The 20,698-nt window shown below is 36.0% G+C and overlaps 1 protein-coding gene across 1 annotated transcript in view; it reads left to right on the top strand.

The window, feature by feature from the left end:
- LOC115511559 (kelch-like protein 1) overlaps nt 1-20,698 on the top strand; it is a 234,459-nt gene that overhangs the window by 195,298 nt on the left and 18,463 nt on the right. The window contains exon 8 of the mRNA XM_032593557.1: nt 18,652-18,864. Coding sequence (XP_032449448.1) covers nt 18,652-18,864 — 213 coding nt within the window. The remainder of the gene's footprint in view (nt 1-18,651; nt 18,865-20,698) is intronic.

Below are 20,698 nucleotides of genomic sequence, written 5' to 3'. Positions count from 1 at the left end.
TATTGTTCAGATGCATCTCAAAATTTGTCCCCATGGAGGTACTTCCTATCTACCCTCTTAAAATAGACCACCCTGCACACTACCTCAAACAATGTTGCTTACTGTTCTTGAAATTACATACATTATTGTTTTCCATCTCTTTTCACTAACATATGTTCAGTCAGTGTTGAGATCTGTCTACATCATTCATTGTTATGAATGGGCATAATCCACATTCAGTATGTCCTATTGAGTAAATGTTAAATAAATTGCCTTATCCAATTGAGACACTTTCAATCTCCTTTGACAACCTAATTTTTTTTCTAAATATGTACCTATTTAGAAAGTTATTATTATACCATGTTGTTAAAGAAGCTGATTTTGTCATCTAAATTGTAAATAAACATTTCCATGGAATTAAAGACTTGCAAATTCAAATTTTAATGGCTATGCAGTAGTCCACTGTCAGCAAGAAAAAAAGAAAAAAAGTCCTGAAGTGTAAGTAACTAGTTAGTCTCTGATTAGTATCTAAAGTATCTAAATATATCTAAAATATTTACATTTAACATAATATATATATATCTAAAATAGTTCCCAAATTTTGATATTATCAATAAAGCTGCATTGCACACTGTTAGATGTAATATTTTTGGGCAAATTACTGAGTATTTCCTTAGGAAGAATTTCTGCAAGGTGGATTTCAGGGGAATTGGGACTGAGTTATTTTCAGGACTAAAATAAATATAATTTAAACCTTTCCTTTGTAAGATTTACCAAAAACTTTCTCAACAGCATTACATGAAAAATACCTTTTTCAGTGCATCCTGATCCACATTTGTTACCATTTGTTACCACCTAGAGGGAAATTGAAACATATTTTGTTAAAATGTAAATTTTTATAGCAGCAAGATTAAAGTTGTGTGTATCCTTATTCTATTTGACCAAGTATATTTCTATATTTCTACTTTTATGGAAAATATAGCATATTTTCCACTGGTATCAACATTGTGTCCATTATTCTTTTAAATTGTATATGTTTTGGCACACAAATTTCATGTTTGTGTATTTATATCAACCTATTTTTGTTTATTATTTCCTCTGGCTTAGGCTTTTTCAGGTTTCACTTAAGTTATTTTAGGCAGAAAACGACATTGTCAGTGTCATAGGTTTGAAAATCCTTGAGGATTTTGCCTGGAAACAAATATCACAGGTATTTACATTTGAAATCTTTTCATTTGAGAATATGGACCTGCTTTCATCTCTTAAAATCAGCCTCTATACATTTTGGTGGTTTTTAATTTTGGCATGGCCTTCATATCTTATTTTGAAGTCTGTTCACATTTATTTATACTTTTGTGCATTTTTATTATATTTATTCATATATATTAATAATTATACATTTACAGTACACTAGAGAAAATAGTTTATAATAGCCATCTTACTAAATTCATGTTAGTTCTATTAGTCTTTTATTTTATAATAACTGATTTTTTAGGAAAATAAACATATAGTTAACTAATAATGAAACTTTATCTCTTCTTTCTTAATATTTACATTTATTTCATTTTTACTGTATTGCTTTACTTTTAAAATAATGCATAAATAGTAATGAGACCAGGTGTCCTTGTCTGTGTCCTCTAATTGGAAAGACTTTAAGGTTTCATAATCTGTGTATGATGTTAGTTGTTCTTTGAGATATATGTACTGCATGATGTTAAGGGCAAGTTATTGTCTGCAGTTTGTTTAGTGGATATTTTATCCTAAAAAAACAGCATTGGTTTCATGTTTTATTAAACTATTTCCAAGAATCTATTAAAAATGGTATCTTTTTTCTTTTTTGACCTATTCATGTGGTAGTTTATATAAATACTCTAACTGTAATGATCATTACATACATAAAATAAAACCAATTAATTGATGTTTCATTATTCCTTTGATATTTTGTTGCATTCCATATTCTAACTATGATTTTACATCTATATGTGGTCCACATAGCTTTTGAAAAACCATTTCAGAACATTTTCCATTATGATATCTTAGATAATAATAATCACAACATGAATTTGAGAAGCTTTCTACAATTATCTGCTATAAACTTGCTATAAACATCAGAAGTTTCTTGAGCAAGAGAAAGAAATAGTGGTAGAAAGTATATGTACATGGTTATATATATTCCCTTTAAAATTTTTATTTTACTGGGGCGCCTGGGTGGCTCAGTTGGTTAAGCATCCGACTCCGGTTCAGGTCATGATCTCATGGTTCGTGGGTTCAAGCCCCACATCAGGCTCTGTGCTGACAGCTCAGAGCCTGGAGCCTGCTTCAGATTCTGTGTCTCTCCATCTCTCGGCCCCTCCCCTGCTCATGCTCTGTGTCTCTGTCTCTTGCCCCTCCCTTGCTCATGCTCTGTGTCTGTCTCTCAATAACAAATAAACATTAAAAATTTTTTTAAATTTTTATTTTACTGATATTTTAAAGTGGAATGCAGGCCTATTTTGTTTATAATTCTAGACTATTAATAATATTCCATTTTGTATTGTTATAAAACTTCCTTTTGTATTGTTATTTTCCTACTAATTTGATATTTTTATGTGCTAGCATATTTATTAATTTCATTTGCCTTAGCTTTTGTCTGTTTCATTATTGTTCTTAATTTTTTTTTAAGTTTATTCATTTTTGATGGGGGGAGAGGGGCAGCGAGAGCACAGAGAGAGACGGCACAGAATCCGAAGCAGCCTTCAGGCTCCAAGCTCTCAGCAGAGCTTGACGTGGGGCTTGAACCCACAAACCGTGAGATCATGACCTGAGATGAAGTCAGACGCTTAACAGACTGAGCCACCCAAGTGCTCCTGTATTTATTTTTAATCAACATGTACATATACAGAAGCTATGCGTGTTTTCTCCTCTTGTTTTTTTATTCATCAATTTGTGCTTGACTTAGTTTTATTTATTGACTTGTTTTATGTCTTGAAATTCAGAATTTAATAAAAGATAGTATTAATAACTATCTTTGTAGTTTATTCTTTAATGTATAGAAATTTTATGTACTCAATCTCTTATAACTGGACATTTTAATAGTTTCCAGTTCTTGAATTAAGAATAGTGCTGGGGCGCCTGGGTGACTCAGTCAGTTAAGCACCGGACTTCAGCTCAGGTCATGATCACATGGTTCATGGGTTCGAGCCCCGAGTCGGGCTCTGTACTGACAGCTCAGAGCCTGGAGCCTGCTTCAGATTCTGTGTCTCCATCTCTCTCTGGCCCTCCCCCTCACACTCTGTCTCTCTCTCTCTGTCTCTCTCTCTCTCTATCTCTCTCTCTCAAAAATGAATAACCTTAAAAAATTGTTTAAATACTTTGATAAGAACAGAGCTGCTGTGCATGTCTTTATGTACATCCTTTGTGAGCGTGGGTACACATTTTAGGTGGGTATAGACCTGGAACTGCAATTGTTAGGCTACGTGGCATTCTTGTGTTCAGCTTTAGTAGATACTGCTTTTGCAAGCTGATTTCCTAATTTATTTACACATTAAAAGTGTATTCAAATTCTGGGTACTCAGGGGGTACCTGGATGGCTCAGTCGGTTAAGCGTCCAACTTCGACTCAGGTCATGATCTCATGGTTCAAGAGGTCGAGCCCAGCATTGGTCCCTCTGCTGTCAGTGTGGAGCCTGCTTCAGATCATCTGTCTCCGTCTCTTTTTGCACCTCCCCTGCTCTCTCTCTGTCGCTTTCTCAAAAATAAAAACATTAAAAAAAATTCTGGATACTATATACCTCACTGACTTGGTAATGTCATTCTTTTATCTTTTATGTTTTTTATACATTCTAGTGGATAGAGCTATCACATTCCACTAAAGATTAATGAGATTGAACATTTTAAAAATGTTTATTAGTCATTTGTCTATCTTCTTCTTGAAGTATATGCCTTGAAGTATATGGCTTTTAAATTGGCTATACATGGAATTCATCATTTTGGTCGTTTCTCTTATCCTTGTAATTTTTGGTCAGCTAGGTTATGTAATATCTTAAGAAATCCTGTTTTCCTCTAATAACATACTTCATAACAAGTATCAGAGTGTGACAGTATTTCATCTTAGTTTTTATTCATGAAATTGTTACATTTTGAGTACTTTTGTCCCAAATTTAATCCAGATATTCTACGTATTTTAAATGACTTCATTTTCAAATAATCTTTCTCCTTTAAATCAAAATATTATAGCTCTCATTTGAGTACCTTTTTTTTTTCCTGAGTGTGATTTAATGACCTAAAAATTCTGTGATTTGATGACTGTCTGTTAATGTCTAGTTGCTTTTTCTGTTTTACTCAGAGAGAAACATAATTACTAGAAAGTGACCTTTCATGGTTCAGACTCATAGCAGAAAATTGATTCAGCATCACCCTCGACAGGCATTTATCTTTTTCTCATCTCTACTGACATGATTTTTTTTCTCCTTGTTTTGTTTTCACATATCGCTAATGTGTCATTCTAACCTGACTGTTGCTTCTCTGAAGATTATTTTGAATAATTTTCCCAATTAGACTAATAAAAGCCAATTAACAGTCCTTTTAAGTTTAGATTCTTTATGATACCATTTTTGAGGAAAAATAAATAATTGCTTCATGGCTTAATGAGTATATTCTGATAAATTCAAGAGCAAAATTATATCAATTTCATGAAACATTTTGGTCAATCTTCCAATAACAGAGTAAGCTAAGTGGTAGATACGTCATCTGATGCTGGCAGACTCAACATACTTGATAAATGAAGGAAACACAACAAAAGAGTGAATAGACATTGCGATGTGGTCATTGGCCATATAAAACCTCAGAGTCCCCAAATAGTATCTGTTCTAGTGAGTCTTTTTGTTTTCTCTTTGCTCTCTGTTGATTCTCTCAAACTTTGTAGCTAAACGGTCTTTCTGGTTTGTTTCTCTTTATTTCCTGAGTTAGCTCAAGAAGCAGATACTGATACTGTCTGAGCACACCCATAAATAGGCTTGAATTTTTAATCAATGTATGCTACAGAGAATCTTCAAAACAAACAAGAAAAAAATAGCTGGGTTCGCTTCATGATTCACTGTGGCAAAACTTATTCTGCTCATTCATTCAAAACTTCATACTAATAATACTCACGGGGCAGTTGCAATTTCTGTGCAGCCTGAAACTGACACAGTTTGAAGAATCTTACAAAGTAAATGTGTGTTGTTTTCTCCAGTGTGCACCAATATCTAGCACAGTAACTTAAGCCTCAAGGACTGTCATTTGCAAGGCGCCTTCCAAGAGAAATACTATTGTTAGTTTTGTATTCAACTTTACTATTCTTTTTCATAAGCTAGGATCCCAAATTGCCTAAATTTTTGTATGATAAATAATTTGTATTAAAATTGTATTGTCTTAGATTCACACATTAAAAAACAACTCCTTGTTTGCTGAGTTTCCCTGGGACTACTAAGAGGCTCAGGAAGTATGTAATTTATCTCCTGGAAAAAACTTTTTTTTTTAAGCTGGGACTTAGTTAATTTAACATATTTACAGAAAGTGGGGGAGCACTGTAACGAAAAGGAACGATTTGTGTCAAGCCCCTGAGTGTGACATGCAAAAAAAAGGAGGACAAGTTAAGTTTGGCTGTGACATAATGAGAGAGAGTGGCCGCAAGGATTTGGAGAGAAAGGCAGACCCTGGGTCATACAGCAACTTAGCTAAGGTAAAGATGTTATAAAAGGTTAAGAAAGGGCAGTGACACGGTTGCATTTTATGAAGATCACTCTGGCTGAAGAATAATTTATAATTTTCCAAGGAAACTATAAAATTATCAGAGTTTCATCACACTAGTAGACTGGATATAGTGTATTCCCGTGGTCCAAAGGGATTATTGGATAAACCATGCCTCAGAACTAGGATGTGGAGCAAAGGAAGACAGTTCACTTGAGCTCCCTGTGGAGCATGGCTGCTTCCAAATCCCTCAGTCTGGCATACACTATCTGTTATGATTGACACCGCGCCTTCCTTCTCGTCTCCACTTCTACCGGCTGCCTTCCAGCGCCCTATGTCCCAGCCATACCGAATCACTCAGTTTACTCGAACAGGCTGACACGGTACACACACTTTTGCCCTTTCACAGATTCATCTCTCTGCTTCAATTTCTTTTCCATTTTTTTTTTCTTAATATCTCCCGACTCTGCACTCACCTCCCACTGTCCACCTAGTTTCTCTGCTCAAATTTTCACCTCATCTTTGGATACATTTGAAATCTCTCCAAAGTGACACAACTCTAGCCTAGCACAACTCTCGTTGGTTCTCTATGTGCATTAAATTCCATGTGGCAACATCAATACTAAAAGGATTCAGGTTATTGCATTTGAGGACAATAGTGTCAGGAAGTATTAAAAATGCATTAGATTTTCTTTTACCCAAATAAAACCTAAATGAGACCATTTATATTATTTTCCATCATCCAAAGCCTAGTTCAATCTGTACCTTTCCATCAACCACTTTTTTTAACTTCACCCATTTAAATTTAATCATTCCTTCTTTTGTGTCCCCAGGACACATGATTAATACTTTTTTCTGCCATTTGTCAAAATCTTATTTCAGGGGAACATAGGTGCCTTTTCTTTGACAAATTCTATAGATGAATCACCCTTTTTCAAGAACTGTAATCCAAGAACTTAATCCATTTAAAAAAATGTACAAACATGTACCGGCCATGGTGCTATGTCAAAGAAAATAAATCAAATCTGCCCTCAGAGAGCTTACATTATGTTAAAGGGAAATAGGAAACATGAAAGGAAGGAAATGCAGAATTGTAATCGGTGGAGAGGAGTTGCTGGCAAGGAAATATGGAAGGATTAGGTAGTAGAGACCATTTCTACCAGGTGTTAGGTTAGTGAATTCTACCAATTTTTGGAATGTGGTTAATTGACCCCAATTCCTGTGCATATTTACAAGTAGAGGTTTCTTGTAAAAAAAAATGGGTATGTTCTAATAATTAGAGTTAAGTGTTTTCTATCAGACTTCTACATACAACCTTGCTTACCAGCCATGTTGCAATGTCAGTAAATCTAAACTAGATTTGCCACAGGCATCCACGTTTCATAGCAAGCAGGAACAAGAGCATTCACAGAACCTGTTGTAAGCTTACTGAATTGCTGCTCGCTGTACTGTAAGATACTCTAACAGGAACATCTCATGAGAGAGCTCCCTGAGGGCAGATATTAGAGTATTCTGACAGCAGCACTGACAAGACTTCTCTTGGGATCAGATTAAAGAGTTCTCTATCCATTGAGAAACAAAGGATCACACAGAGTTCTGGATCCAGGGAGTTGCTTCAAAGGTTTTACACTGTGGGGGGTGTGAAATTCTTATATTTTTATTATGCAAAGGAAGGGATGTCTGAATATAGTTTCTAGGTAACAATATGTTGTGAGTGAAAATTATATTTTGAATATCATAGGCTTGGTCAGTAAGACCTTCAAATATGGAAGCTGTGGTATTGGAAACACTTTCTGTAGCCGTGCAACTGGTAACCAAAGGGTTAATGGGACTGCTGTAAGCTGCAGACTAATAAGAACAGCTGTGATGTGTTACTCAGATCTTTTTGTTTTGCCTTTGAATTTCCCTCACTCTCCTGCTTCAGGAGGGTGGAGGGGGTAGATTTGAGACTTGTCCTTCAGTCTCTTTGTTTGGCTGCCTCTGGAATAAATCCTTTCCTTGCTGCATATGCCATGTCTTAGTGATTGTCTTTGCTGCACATCTGGCAGAGGAACTTAAGTTTGTTTACGGATTTGGTGAGCCAGGCAGAAGCTCTTTGCCCTTGGTTTGTAGGTCCCCAGCTGCTAGCAGGCGTTAGGTGATGAGTCCATGCAGCAGCTGGGACTCTTTGTCCTAGAGAACATCCCTGGGGCCCCACTCCTACTATGGCAAGGAAATGGTTTTTGATTTCAGTTTGGACAGACATCTCATGGTGAGTATTTTGTGTGCAACCACAGATGAGCTTAGTCTTCTCCAATTTGGTTTGGTTTACATTCTTCCACCCATTCGGTTACCTCCAAATATGGGGTTGTGTTCTTTTGGCCTCTTTTTCTTGATTAAGAAAAGGATGACTAGGAAGCCATTTAGTTCAGTAGGTGACGTTCTGACTTTTAGGGAGGAACCAGTGCTCACAGAGTTACTCTGGACTTAATTTGGTTTGGTTATTGATGCAGCTTATAGTAAAAAACAACTTTGTTCTCATTGGAGAATGGGAAATGATAGTTTGACCCCTGCATGTGGCCCTTTGGGCTGTATTCTTTAAAACTTGGCAATCTTTTTTTTGTGCAATACTGCTTGGACACAATATTTGTTAGACTCCAGATAAAAATGGCCAATTAATGGATCCATAAATTGTAATACCATCTTACAATTAGATTTGTGTTGTAAAGAGAGATATTTGGAAATTAGGCCTTTAACATGTTTTTTGTTATCTTGTTTTTATATTTTATGTGTCTCCACATATGTTGTAAATGTGATATTTTCTGTACTTCTGGATTGTATTGCTAAAATTAATTTGCAAAAGAGCTCTATTTAGTCAGTTTAAAGGTAAACACTTATAAAAATTGGGCATTCTAAGACTCAGAAATATAGAAACTAACCCAATTGTTTTGCAAGTTCACATGATCTGGGAAAATAATTCAGTTAAAGATAATTTAACGTTGTTTTAATAAAAAATGGACATGTCTTCAGAATGATCAGAATTATGTATGAAATTTTTATTCTTTCTGTGCTTATTGAATGTCAAATAAGTTCAACTTATCTCCATTGAAAAATTCATAAGAAAAGAAAAAAAAACAACTTGGACTTTGTCCAATGCCTCATGAAGTTTTATGGGTAATCTAAAAATAAAAATAGATATAAATAATTTTAATACATGTAATTAAGACTACTGGAAATAATAAGGGAAACAACTCTGTATGCAAGGGAAATGAGACTGGGTATTTAAAAAGGGAAAACTTAGGACAAACTCTGAATGTAAAAAAGACAGCTGTAGAAGGTTTATGAGAAGGGGATCTTTGGAAACGAATTTGTATGTGGTTCAGACTGACTAAGATTATGGAGATTAGTAGGTAAAGTAGTTTATTAGGGAAGAGAAGGAAGCATACGAAGCAAGATTAGGCAGAAGCTGAGCAGTGATACAATATCAACAGAAACCTTAACTAATTCTCTGAGGAGTTCCAAAAGTTGAATTACCCTTCATAACTATTCTAAATTTAGGCAAAAGGGCTGGGCTTTTATGACAGTCATAGGATGTGACCACCTGGACAGAGGGCATGCCCTTGGCAAGGCAGCTGTCTTCAGTCAAGGCGATCCCTGATGGCCTCTGAGAGCTGAGGACTCTTGGCAGCCTTCCTATAGCTGAGAGTCCTTCATTCCTGATAGAGATTCTAGTCAGCACATCACAGCATCTAGCGCAAGAACTCAGATCCATGCAGTGCCCTGGATGTCCTTGTCTCAATAAGTATATATCAACATGGGAGATGACAGGGAGGAATAAAGGAGGAACTGCATACATTTTTTTTTAAAAATTCATCTTGTTGGAATATAATGTATTTTTGACTAATTAGGCTTATTTCTTTGGTATGTCAAATTACACGGGAAGCATTGTCAGATAAGTGATGATAAATCTTCTTAAGTTGTATTATATGGTTGAATGTTATAACTATTCTAGAAATTAAACAAAATCCCTAAGGTTTTGATGCATTCTGGTGTAAATGTCATCAAGTGTAATTCTAATTATTAAAGTGTTGTATGTCACAGAATTTTCTTGTCAATTTCACCATAATGACAAATACAAGTCTCTGATATCTTTAAGGTCATAAAACTCAACTAAGAATTTCTAGAAGTAATGGGAAAGCTGCATCCAAAGAGACTCTTCTTTCTCTAAAGTTTTCTCTTCCAGACTTAAGGCTATCTATGACTTACAGAAATTTGATAAAATATTTCTTTGTAAACAAATATGAACCATTTATCTTTTTCTCCTTACAATCCTTCCAGAAATCAAAAATTCTCAGTGAGTATTCTTATATTTCCATGATAACGTATTTATTTGCAGGAGTTCAGTAAGAATCTGGTCTCCTTGTGACAAGACACTGTTGGAAACACTCATTTGACTGAGGCTTTGGCTGGACAGTCGTATTTGAGGGAGCCAATCATAGACTCAGATATAACCATGTAGTTTCAAAGAGCCAAGGTTGGCTTTGTGCAGCCAATGAAGCCCCTTGGAAAAATCCTAAAACCTTGTTTATAAGATTCCCAGGAGTCATACCAGGGCAGTAAAGAAGTTACTTCCTGGGAGGTGCAGAAACTTCAGGATATTTGGGGGACTTATAGATGAGAGGAATTCATCCAGATCTGCAGGCATTGCAGGCAAAGCCTGATAGCAAGTATTCTCTTAGCCTTGAGAAACTTAAAAATTCAATCTGAAATTCCTTATGAAAATTTCCAGCAAAAGGCACCTGGGTGGCTCACTTGGTTAAGCATATGACTTTGGCTCAGGTCAGGATCTCACAGTTTGTGGGCTGGGCTCTGTGTTGGGCTCTGCACTGACAATTTAGAGCCTGCCTGGGATTCTCTCTCTCTCTCCCTCTGTCTCTCTCTCTCTCTCCCTCTCTCTCTGCCCCTTCCTTGCTCACATGCTCTCTCTCTCTCAAAAGAATAAATAAACAAGCAAAACTAAAGAAAAAATTCCAGAAAAGTAGATTTAAAAAAAAAGAAAAGAAAAGAAACCTATATTGGCCAATCACTATTCTTGTTGTGCTTATGTAAATAATGAACCCAAGTTTGTTAAAATTGGACTTATTTTACAAATTAGTCTTAATTTGGCTATCTTTGGAAATGAGGGTGATTTTAGAGAGATATTCTGTTTCAGTAATATGCCTTTGTGGATGTTGGATTCTAGCTCTGATTAATTGTCTTTGAATATTTGTTGTTTGCCTAAAAACTGGACGAGATCCTGAATTATTCTGTTTTCTCAAATATCTGGCAAGACTCTCCCAACAAAAGTTTCCATTTTTTTCCCCCATTCTCTTGACTTGGAATCACCAAGAACTAAAACCACTATTTTTTCCTGAAGCCCTGAAAACTGAAACTAGACAACTTGAGGTAAACTTCAGAGAAAAATTGCCACACGGTCCATGTTTAGATGCTCTTAATGGCTGTTCCTATATAGGCCACTCAGAAAGATCACCAGAGACACACAGATAATTCAATAGGTTTATTCTGGCCATCCCAATTTGATGCATCTGCCATTGGGAAATCCAGACACTGAGATGTTTATGGACAGACAGTTTCATGGATCAAAGACGAGGAAGAGCTGGATGCAGTGGTAGCCCATCAGTTATTGTCCACTGTCGAGGGCACCAGAAATTATACTGTACAAGAACCCAAGGGCACAGTTGGGAAGATTACGATGCCAGGTTGGCAGTCCATACAAAAACCCCAAAGACTCTATAATGGCTTTAGTACTAGACATAGACGTAACTAAATAAAAACCCCAATATTCCTTGGAGACCTCAAAACAGCTAAGGAATGGGGATTTGGACACCATGCTGGCATTAAAAACAGATGGAAATATATTGAATCCTTATCCCAGAACACTGTATGGAAGAAATGATTAACCATATTCCCCAAAGCATCCAATAAAGGCGAAATACTACTCTTCAGTGGATCCGGAAGTGTGTTGTTGGTCCCAGTCTTCAGAGAAATATGGAAAAATGTGACACTGTAATAAAAACAATCCTAAGGCTGGGCTCTTCGGTCCCAGTCTTCAGAGAACTATGGAAAAATGTGACACTGTAATAAAAACGATCCTAAGGCTGGGCTCTTCCCATTCTAAAAGGTGTACAACTTTGGGGTGCCTGGGTGGCTCAGTCGGTTAAGTGTCCAACTTCGGCTCAGGTTATGATCTCACGGTCTGTGGGTTTGAGCCCCAAGTCAGGCTCTGTGCTGACAGCTCTGAGCCTGGAGCCTGCTTTGGATTCTGTGTCGCCCTCTCTCTCTGCTCCACCCCTGTTCATGCTCTGTCTCTCTCTGTCTCAAAAATAAACATTAAAAGGTATACAACTTAGAGGCACCGGACCTGGAGAAGACTGGTAAGTAGACTTTACCATGATGCCAGAAACAATAGGTAATTTTCAATATTTACTAGTATTTGTAGACCCTTTTACAGGCTGGATTGAAGCCTTTCCATGACCTTCAGAAAAGGCCTCAGTTGTCAAAACAGTTGCAAGCAAAATCATTCTTAGGTTTGGATTGCCACTAACAATTCAGAGCAACAATGGACCAGCATTTGTGGCAAAAGTCACATAAGCAGTGTTCAATGCCTTGATCATTGAATGGAAATTACACATTTCCTGGACTCCACCCAACTGAAAAAAAAAAAAAAAAAAAAAAAAGAACTTTGGCAAAGATATGCCAAGAAACCAACTTAACATGGGGGAAAAAACCCTTAGGTAAGAGTGGCCCCTAGAAGTAGGCAGGGATTAAGCCCCTGTGAAATGTGAAGACTCTTCCTACATTCTTCCATGATTTAGAAGTCCCTGATGGGGCTTATATTAGGAAATTGGATATTATCAGGTACATTCAACACAGCAGGTTGATGTACCCCCACCGTTATACCCTACACCTCCCAAATTCTGGAGACGTGCTGTTATTAAAGACGTAGGGGGAGCCTGGGTGGCTCAGTCGGTTGGGCGTCCGACTTCGGTTCAGGTCATGATCTCTCGGTCCGTGATTTCGAGCCCCGCATCGGGCTCTGGGCTGACAGCTCAGAGCCTGGAGCCTGTTTTGGATTCTGTGTCTCCCTCTCTCTCTGACCCTCCCCTGCTCATGCTCTGTCTCTCTCTGTCTCAAAAATAAATAAAACGTTAACAAAATAAAAAAAAATTTAAAGACGTAGAAAACTGAGCACCTAGAGTAACAGCTCCAACCTCGTTGGACAGGATCTTACGAAGTGCTTTTTACCACCCATTTTCAGTGAAACTAAAGGGAATTAAGCCATGATTCATCATACATGCATGACAAGAATCCACAGGTTCCCTACACACAGTCAGTAAGGAGAACTTTGAAATAGCCTGCTTGGTCTAGCAAGTCTCTGATGGACCTAAAACTGCTATTTAGGAGAACTGGTTTGAAGATATCAGTCAATAAGTACAACAAGCTACTTGTTTACAACAAATCTCCCTTAAGGTCCTAGATAAAACAGAGTGATAACCAAAGTACAAAAACTTTGGTAATGCAAAATGTTGGGTTTCAACCTGGAACTAAATGCTCCATTCCTCTAATCCCAATCTTCCCCCATTCCAGCAGAAAGTAAATAGAGAGGTCATCATCCCAATTCCCTCAAGAATGAGCAATGATCAAAAGACAGTGGGGATGGAAACTAGTAACCAAAAAGTTAACAGGACTACTCTCAGCTGCAATTTTTTTTTCATTTTTTTCCCCCAAGTTTATTTATTTATTTTGTAGGCAGAGGGTAGAGAGGGAGCGAATCCCAAGCAGGCTCCATATTGTCAGCACAAAGATTGACACTTGGCTTGATCCCACAAACCATGAGATCATGACCTGAGCCAAAATCAAAAGTCGTACACTTACCTGACTGAGCCACCCAGGTGCCCCTCAGTGGCAAAGTTTCACCAGCTATTTTCCATTTGACTTTAGATTTCCCCTACTCTACTCTTTCAGAAGGGCAGTTTTGAGGCTTGCCCTTCTGTCTCATTTGGCTGCCTCTGGAATATACCCTCCCTTTGTTGCATACTCCATATTTCAGTGATGGTCTTTGCTACTCATCAGGCAGATGAACTCGGGTTTGGTTACAGTCATCCCAAGGTATGCACTATTGATAAAGTATGACTATTAAAAATTATAATAATATACTCTATATTGTAAAGTATGAACTATTAACAATGTATAAAGTTAATTAAATAACTTTACCCAGGATACAGTTTATACAATGTTAATTTTCTTGGAAAAAGACAAAATGAGATCAGGAAAGACTTTCTAGCATAAGTGATGAATCACTGTTATCTACTCCCAAAGCCAAGAGCACACTGTATACACTGTATGTTAGCTAACTTGACAATAAATTACATAAAATAAAATAAATAAGCAAAAAATAAAATAAAAGATGGATTATTTAATTTTATTTATTTTGAGTATTTTTGATGTACATTGTTACGGTAGTTTCTGGCATATAAGATAATGATTTAACTTCTCTATATCTCATGTTATGCTCACATAGTTATGTTATAACTACCATCTGTCACCTTCCTTACAGCACTATTATAATATCATTGACTATATTCTCTATTTTGTGCCTTTTATTCCCATGACTTGTTCCATGACTGGAAGCCTGTGTCTCCCCTTTGCCTTCACCAGTTTTGCCCACTCCCACCCCTTTCCCTCTAACAACCTTCAGTTTTTTCTCTGTAGTTATTTACTTTTTAAATGTATTTATTTTTTTATTTTAGAGAGAGAGAGAGAGAGAGAGGGAGAGGGGCAGAGGGAGAGATAAACAATATATATATATATAAAATATATAATATACAAATAAATATAAATATATATTTATATAAATATAAAATATATAAAAAATATATTTTTTTAACTTTTAACACTTATTTTTGAGAGACAGAGACATAATGCAAGTGGGGGAGGGGCAGAGAGAGAGGGAGACACAGAATCTGAAGAAGGCTCCAGGCTCCATGTTGCCAGCAGAGCCCAATGTGGGGCTCCAACCCATGCACCGCGAGATCACGACCTGAGCCAAAGTCGAACGCTTAACCTATTAAGCCACACAGGTGCCCCAGAAATAAAATCTTAAGCAGGCACCATGCTCATCATGGAACTTGACAAGGGGCTCAATCCCAAGACCCTGGGATCGTGATCTAAACCAAAATTAAGATTCGAATGCTCCACCGGCTGAGCCACCCAAACGCCTCTATTCTCTGTATTTATAGGTCTGACTCTTCTTTTTGTTTGTTTATTAACATGTGGAATCTAAAGAAACAAAACAGAAGATAGATTCTTAAAGGGGGAGGGTGCACTCCTACTTTTTTCTTTGTCCCGATGTTTGAACTGTGGTTGTGATAGCAGGGGCTACCTCAGGCAATCAGCACAAGAGAGTCTGCAGAGAGCTCTACAATGGGATTTTAGCATTACTGTACATTTCCCAAGTAAGAAGTGCTGGCAATTGTTTTTCCACACTGTCTTGCAAGGATATTTGTAAATCAAACAGCTATGGAAGATAGAACCACTGTCTTTCTTTGGAGCAGAGAGCAGATTCATTCCTTGGCCAGAATAATAAAGATAATGGCTCCTTTCACAGCAAAGCTTGGCAGGTTTGTTGGCAGCTTTCTCTAATGAATTAGCATTTCCTAAACTTAATGTTCCTCAGATGTGAGAAAGGCCAAGCCCCGCTGCATGTGCAGTATTTACTTGAGTCTCTTATCTACCCATTGCGACTTGGCAGGGGACAAGACCCAACATAAACATGAAGCTCATGTTGCTTATTGTGCTGTGAATAGTAGCATTTTTTTCCTCTGACCTAGGAGTCTTGTGTCTTCTTCCAGCATCTATGAAGCTAAGATAGGCTAATTTGTTAGATTTCAAGTAGTAAAACAATTTCAGATTACTCACAGTTCTTGACAAAAGGTCATACTCTACAGATGATATGCTTTCAAGTGGGAAACAGCCTGGGTCTCAACACGTTTTAACCCATATCCAAATACAGGATTTGTTTCCTGAAACTGCTATATTTTATTTACTACAATTTTAAATATGTGGCACTCGCTCAGATGGGCACCTGGAAATTAGGTCTTTAAACACTGAGACCTGGTAGCTAGACTTGAGGTTAAACTCATCGGTGTGCTGAATAAACACATAAGTTAGGGAAAGTAGTGTGGGAAGACTCAGATTCTTGCCATTCTCTGCAAAATTCAGAAAAGTTTACTCACATCAGGGATATTTTTGATCTCCTGACAATTTTTGACATGCAATGGGTATATCGGTCAATAGTCACAGCAAACTGAACTAGGAACCTGATGATGCCTAAGAATGTTATTTCTCTGTGCTTTTCTCATTGCATACGAGTGGAATCCCATACAGCAGCATACCACACAAGCCCTTCATTCTCACCAGCTGCACTTCTTCGTCCCCTCCTTCCCAACCACCCTTTCCGTCAATGTGACATACCTGCCACTCTTTATTTATCACCTGCTGTGACCTTTCATGCCTCTTGTCTTTATGCATAATGCTTTCCCTGCATGTAGTGCTTTCCCCCCTATTTCTTCATCGTACAAATTTCTACTCATCTTTCAACTCTAAGTTAAAATGTCACGTTTCCTTTCTCTCTGTGAAACTGTCAGCTGCCACTTCCTATCATGTCAGTGCATTTACTTCTAGCATCAGATTCTTCTCTGCTCTTCAGATTCTCAGCATCTAATTTGTCATTGGAGTGAAACAAAGCAGGGAATCAACCTAAGTTATGACTAAATAGCTTGTGAGGGCAGATCTGAGAAGATAATTGTCCATGTAGTTATGTGTATACATTATAGCCTTTTTTCTAACTGCTTGAGAGTATACTGTTTCTATCTGTTGGTTATTTTTATAACTTTAACAATACTTACAGTAATAGTTATTATTGTTACTTATTTTTCCATTTAGTTCTTAGTCACTTAGCAAATTTATGTTTCAAAATAAGTGGATTAGAGATGTTGTTTGATAGCATATATTTGTAAAGTACATAATTTTCAAAATCTTTCAAGTATTAAAATACATCATTAGTTTTAACTAGGAATTCATAAAGCAGTCCAGAATGACACTATTATCTTTTACACAAATGACAGTTTCCTCATTTCTTTTTCAAAGTTCATTTTTGAGGAAAAATTCAGTGCATTTACTCTTATCAAGTAATTTTGCCTTTGTATTAATCAATATATTATACTGAAATTATAGTAATTTCATTGTTCACCTGTGGACTATATAATACCATAAAATCTATATAGAAAAACATTATGAGTGACATGTACCAAATGAAAGAAACCATGATAACATAGCCTAGGCTGCAGTAGGTAATTTATAAAATAATAGCTACTATACATCAAACATTTATGTTACAAAAGGGACTGTCAAATATTATGTCATTTTCATTAAGGCATTACATAAATTTCTTTTTTGTGTAATCCCTGTGTTACTGGATTTTATTAAGGGAGGGTTCACACAGAAGAAAGAGACTGAATAAATAGTGTTTGAAATATACATAATTACATTAAAGAAGTCATTGATGTTGTAACTTGTGAACTTTGCAGGACTATTTAATTTCCAAATAAAAGGCTATACTCCCAAGCTCAATATTTGAATTCTGTAATGTAAGCAATATGCTTAATTGTAATTAGTTTCTATATACATTTAACTATATATTTGTAGGTTAGTATTTTAAATAATTACAGAAAAAGAAAATATGTGATACATTCTTGCACATAAATACTGTATTAGCAATGCTGGGTTCAGCTAAATCAATACTATAATTTGTCAGTGTAATGTGTATAAATAAAAGAGTAGCTTGAAGTCAACAATTCCTTTAAAACAATAGAAAAAATGGGGGATACTTTTCTTATATATAAATTCTGTACCAGGGATTGTGCAAGATGCCTTGTATGGAGATACTTACTCAATAAGTAAAATTTCTGCAAAACTTTAAATTTTAAATAATATCTAAATTTTAATAATTTAAATGACAAATATTTAAATTTTAATAATTTTAATTTTAAATTTTAATAATATTCATGATTAGAGCATACTTCTTTTGAGTTAGATGTTCATAGAAATAAATGAAGTTCAGATTTCATAAAGTATTTAGAATGAGAAAAACTTCTTAGTGAATATTTCACTTCTGGGTGTTTCTGCGAGTTAAATTGTCCAACACTTGTCCTTTAAAATGTTCCTGTTGGTTAATTTCAACACACTGAAGACTGAGACCTAGCAGACAACCATGAGTAATCAAGCAAAGAGGCCTACAGCCATAAAGGGCACACTTGGGCAGTCAGTTACATTTTATCATGCTCAACATTAAGAGAAACATAAAACAGCTTTTTAAAAAATATGTATCTAGGATATGAAATCAGTTTAAACATCATTTTATAGAGTTACTAAAGAATATTAGAGCATGCATTTGCAAATCTAAGACCTGAATGATTTTATATACTAGACAATAGTGTCTTCCTGCACATTTACTTAAACTTAATACTGTATTTTTCAGTTTCTATTTCCCATTATATTAATTATAATGTCCCCTGACTAAAGCAAAAATTCCATAACATCTAATATTATTAAAACACATTTGAGGGTGGCTGAGCCTGGGTGGCTCAGTTGGTTAAACGTCTGACTTTGGCTCAGGTCATGATTTCCTGGTTCACTGTTCGAGTCCCACATTGGGCTCTCTGCTGTCAGCACAGAGCCCGCTTCAGATCCTCTGTCTGCTTCTCTCTTGCATGCATGTGAGCAAAAATAAGTAAACATTAAAAAAAAAAAAAACATTTGGGACTCATATGGTGATAGAAAATATATTTTTAAAGATCTTCTCCTTTTTCATATTTTGTCATTCAGACCATAAGATTAAATCTTGTTTTTTTGATTGTGTTTTTAGGTTATATTCAGTTGGAGGTCGTGATGGAAGTTCCTGTTTGAGTTCAATGGAATACTATGATCCTCATACAAATAAGTGGAACATGTGTGCTCCAATGTGTAAGAGGAGAGGAGGTGTTGGAGTGGCCACGTGCGATGGTTTTCTCTATGCAGTAGGAGGTCATGACGCTCCTGCTTCAAATCACTGTTCCAGGTTACTAGATTATGTAGAAAGGTAAGATCTAAGGTCACAGTTACAGTGAGAGAAATAATGTGAATTACAGTGATGCCTAATTTAAGTGATTGTAAAAACTGCATAATTTAAGGAAGGGTAAATTCTACTTTCTAAATCTCTTTCTGTTTGTCTCTTTATCCAACCCTCCCCCCATACACACGTACACACACTTCCATTATTTTTTTTAATTCCAGCATAGTTAACTTATAGTGTTATATTAGTTACAGGTGTACAATATAGTGATTCAACTATTCTATATATTACTGAGTGCTCATTGAGATAAGTGTACTTTTAATCCCCATCACCTATTTCACCCATCTCCCACCCACCTCCACTCTGGTAACCATCTATTTGTTCTCTACAGTTAAGAGTCTGTTTTGTTTTGCTTTGTTTTGTTTTGTTTGATTCTTGTTTTAATTTTTCCTTTTTTTTTCTTGAATTCCACACGTGAGTGAAATCATATGGCATTTGTCCTTCTCTAACTGGCTTATTTAGCTTGGCATTATACTCTATAGCCCCATCCATGTTGCTGCAAATGGCAACATTTCATTCTTTTTATGGATGAATAATATTCCATTGTGTATGTATACCATATCTTCTTTATTCTTTCATCTGTTGATGGACACCTGGGCTGCTTCCATAATTTGGCTGTGGTAAATAATGCTGCAGTAACATAGGTATGCATATATCCTTCCGATTTAGTATTTTTGTATTTTTTGGGTAAATACCCACTAGTGTGATTACTGGATCATACAGTAGTTCTATTTTTCTCCACATCCTCACTGACACTTGTTTCTTGTGTTTGATTTTAGCCAGGCTGGCAGGTGTGAGGTAATATCTCATTGTGGTTTTTATTTGCATTTCCCTGAGGATGAATGATATTGAGCATATTTTCATGTCTATTGGCCATCTGTAGGTCTTCTTTGAAAAAGTGTCATGTCCTCTGCCCATTTTTTAATTGGATTTTTTTTAGTGTTGAGTTTTATAAGTTCTGTAGATATTTTGGATACTAATCCTTTATCAGATATGTCATTTGCAAATATCTTCTCCCTTTCCATAGGTTGCCTTTTAGTTTTGTTGATTGTTTCCTTCACTGTGAGGATGCTGTTGTTATTGTTGTTGTTGTTTGCTTTGTTTTGTTTTGTTGATGAAGTCCCAGTAGTTATTTTTGCTTTTGTTTCCCTTGCCGCAGAAGAAACTAGAAATTAGTTGCTAGGGACAGTGTCAAAGAGGTTACTGCCTGTGATCCCTTCTAGGATTTTTATGGATTCCTGTCTTACATTTAGATCTTTAAACTATTTTCAATTTATTTTTGTGTATGGTGTCAGAAGGTGGTCCAGTTCAATTTTTTTTTGCATGTAGCTGTCCAATTTTCTCAACACCATTTGTTGAATAGACTTTCCATTTCACAATGTATATTCTTCTTTTGTTGAAGTTTATTTGACCATATAATTGTGGGTTTGTTTTTGGACTTACTTTCATTCTTTCTTGTTTTATTTTTTTCCTTCCTATCTCCCTCCTTTCCTCTTTCCTCACTTCTTTCCTTTCTTTCTTCAACTTTTATTTAAAGCCCTGTAATTTTTTCCACAATAATTTAAGGTAATATTTTAAAAGATCCTTTAAAACAGTTTTAAGTAATCTACTAAATCTATGAATATTTGTTAATTCTTTTTTAAAATTAGGTATTTAATTGTTCATCCTATATTGTTCTACTACTCCCTTCCCACTCTCAAAGGTGCATTATGGACTTTCTTTTGTGTCATACCTTTATTAATGGAAGACAGACTTATTAGAACTCTATCTTCTGTAATCCTGGTCCTCTTTTAACTATTCC

This window comes from Lynx canadensis, chromosome A1, assembly GCF_007474595.2.
Source record: "Lynx canadensis isolate LIC74 chromosome A1, mLynCan4.pri.v2, whole genome shotgun sequence".
NCBI classification, from domain to species: domain Eukaryota; kingdom Metazoa; phylum Chordata; class Mammalia; order Carnivora; family Felidae; genus Lynx; species Lynx canadensis.
Note: the sequence above shows the minus strand (reverse complement) of the source record. Positions and strands in the feature narration are given on the sequence as shown.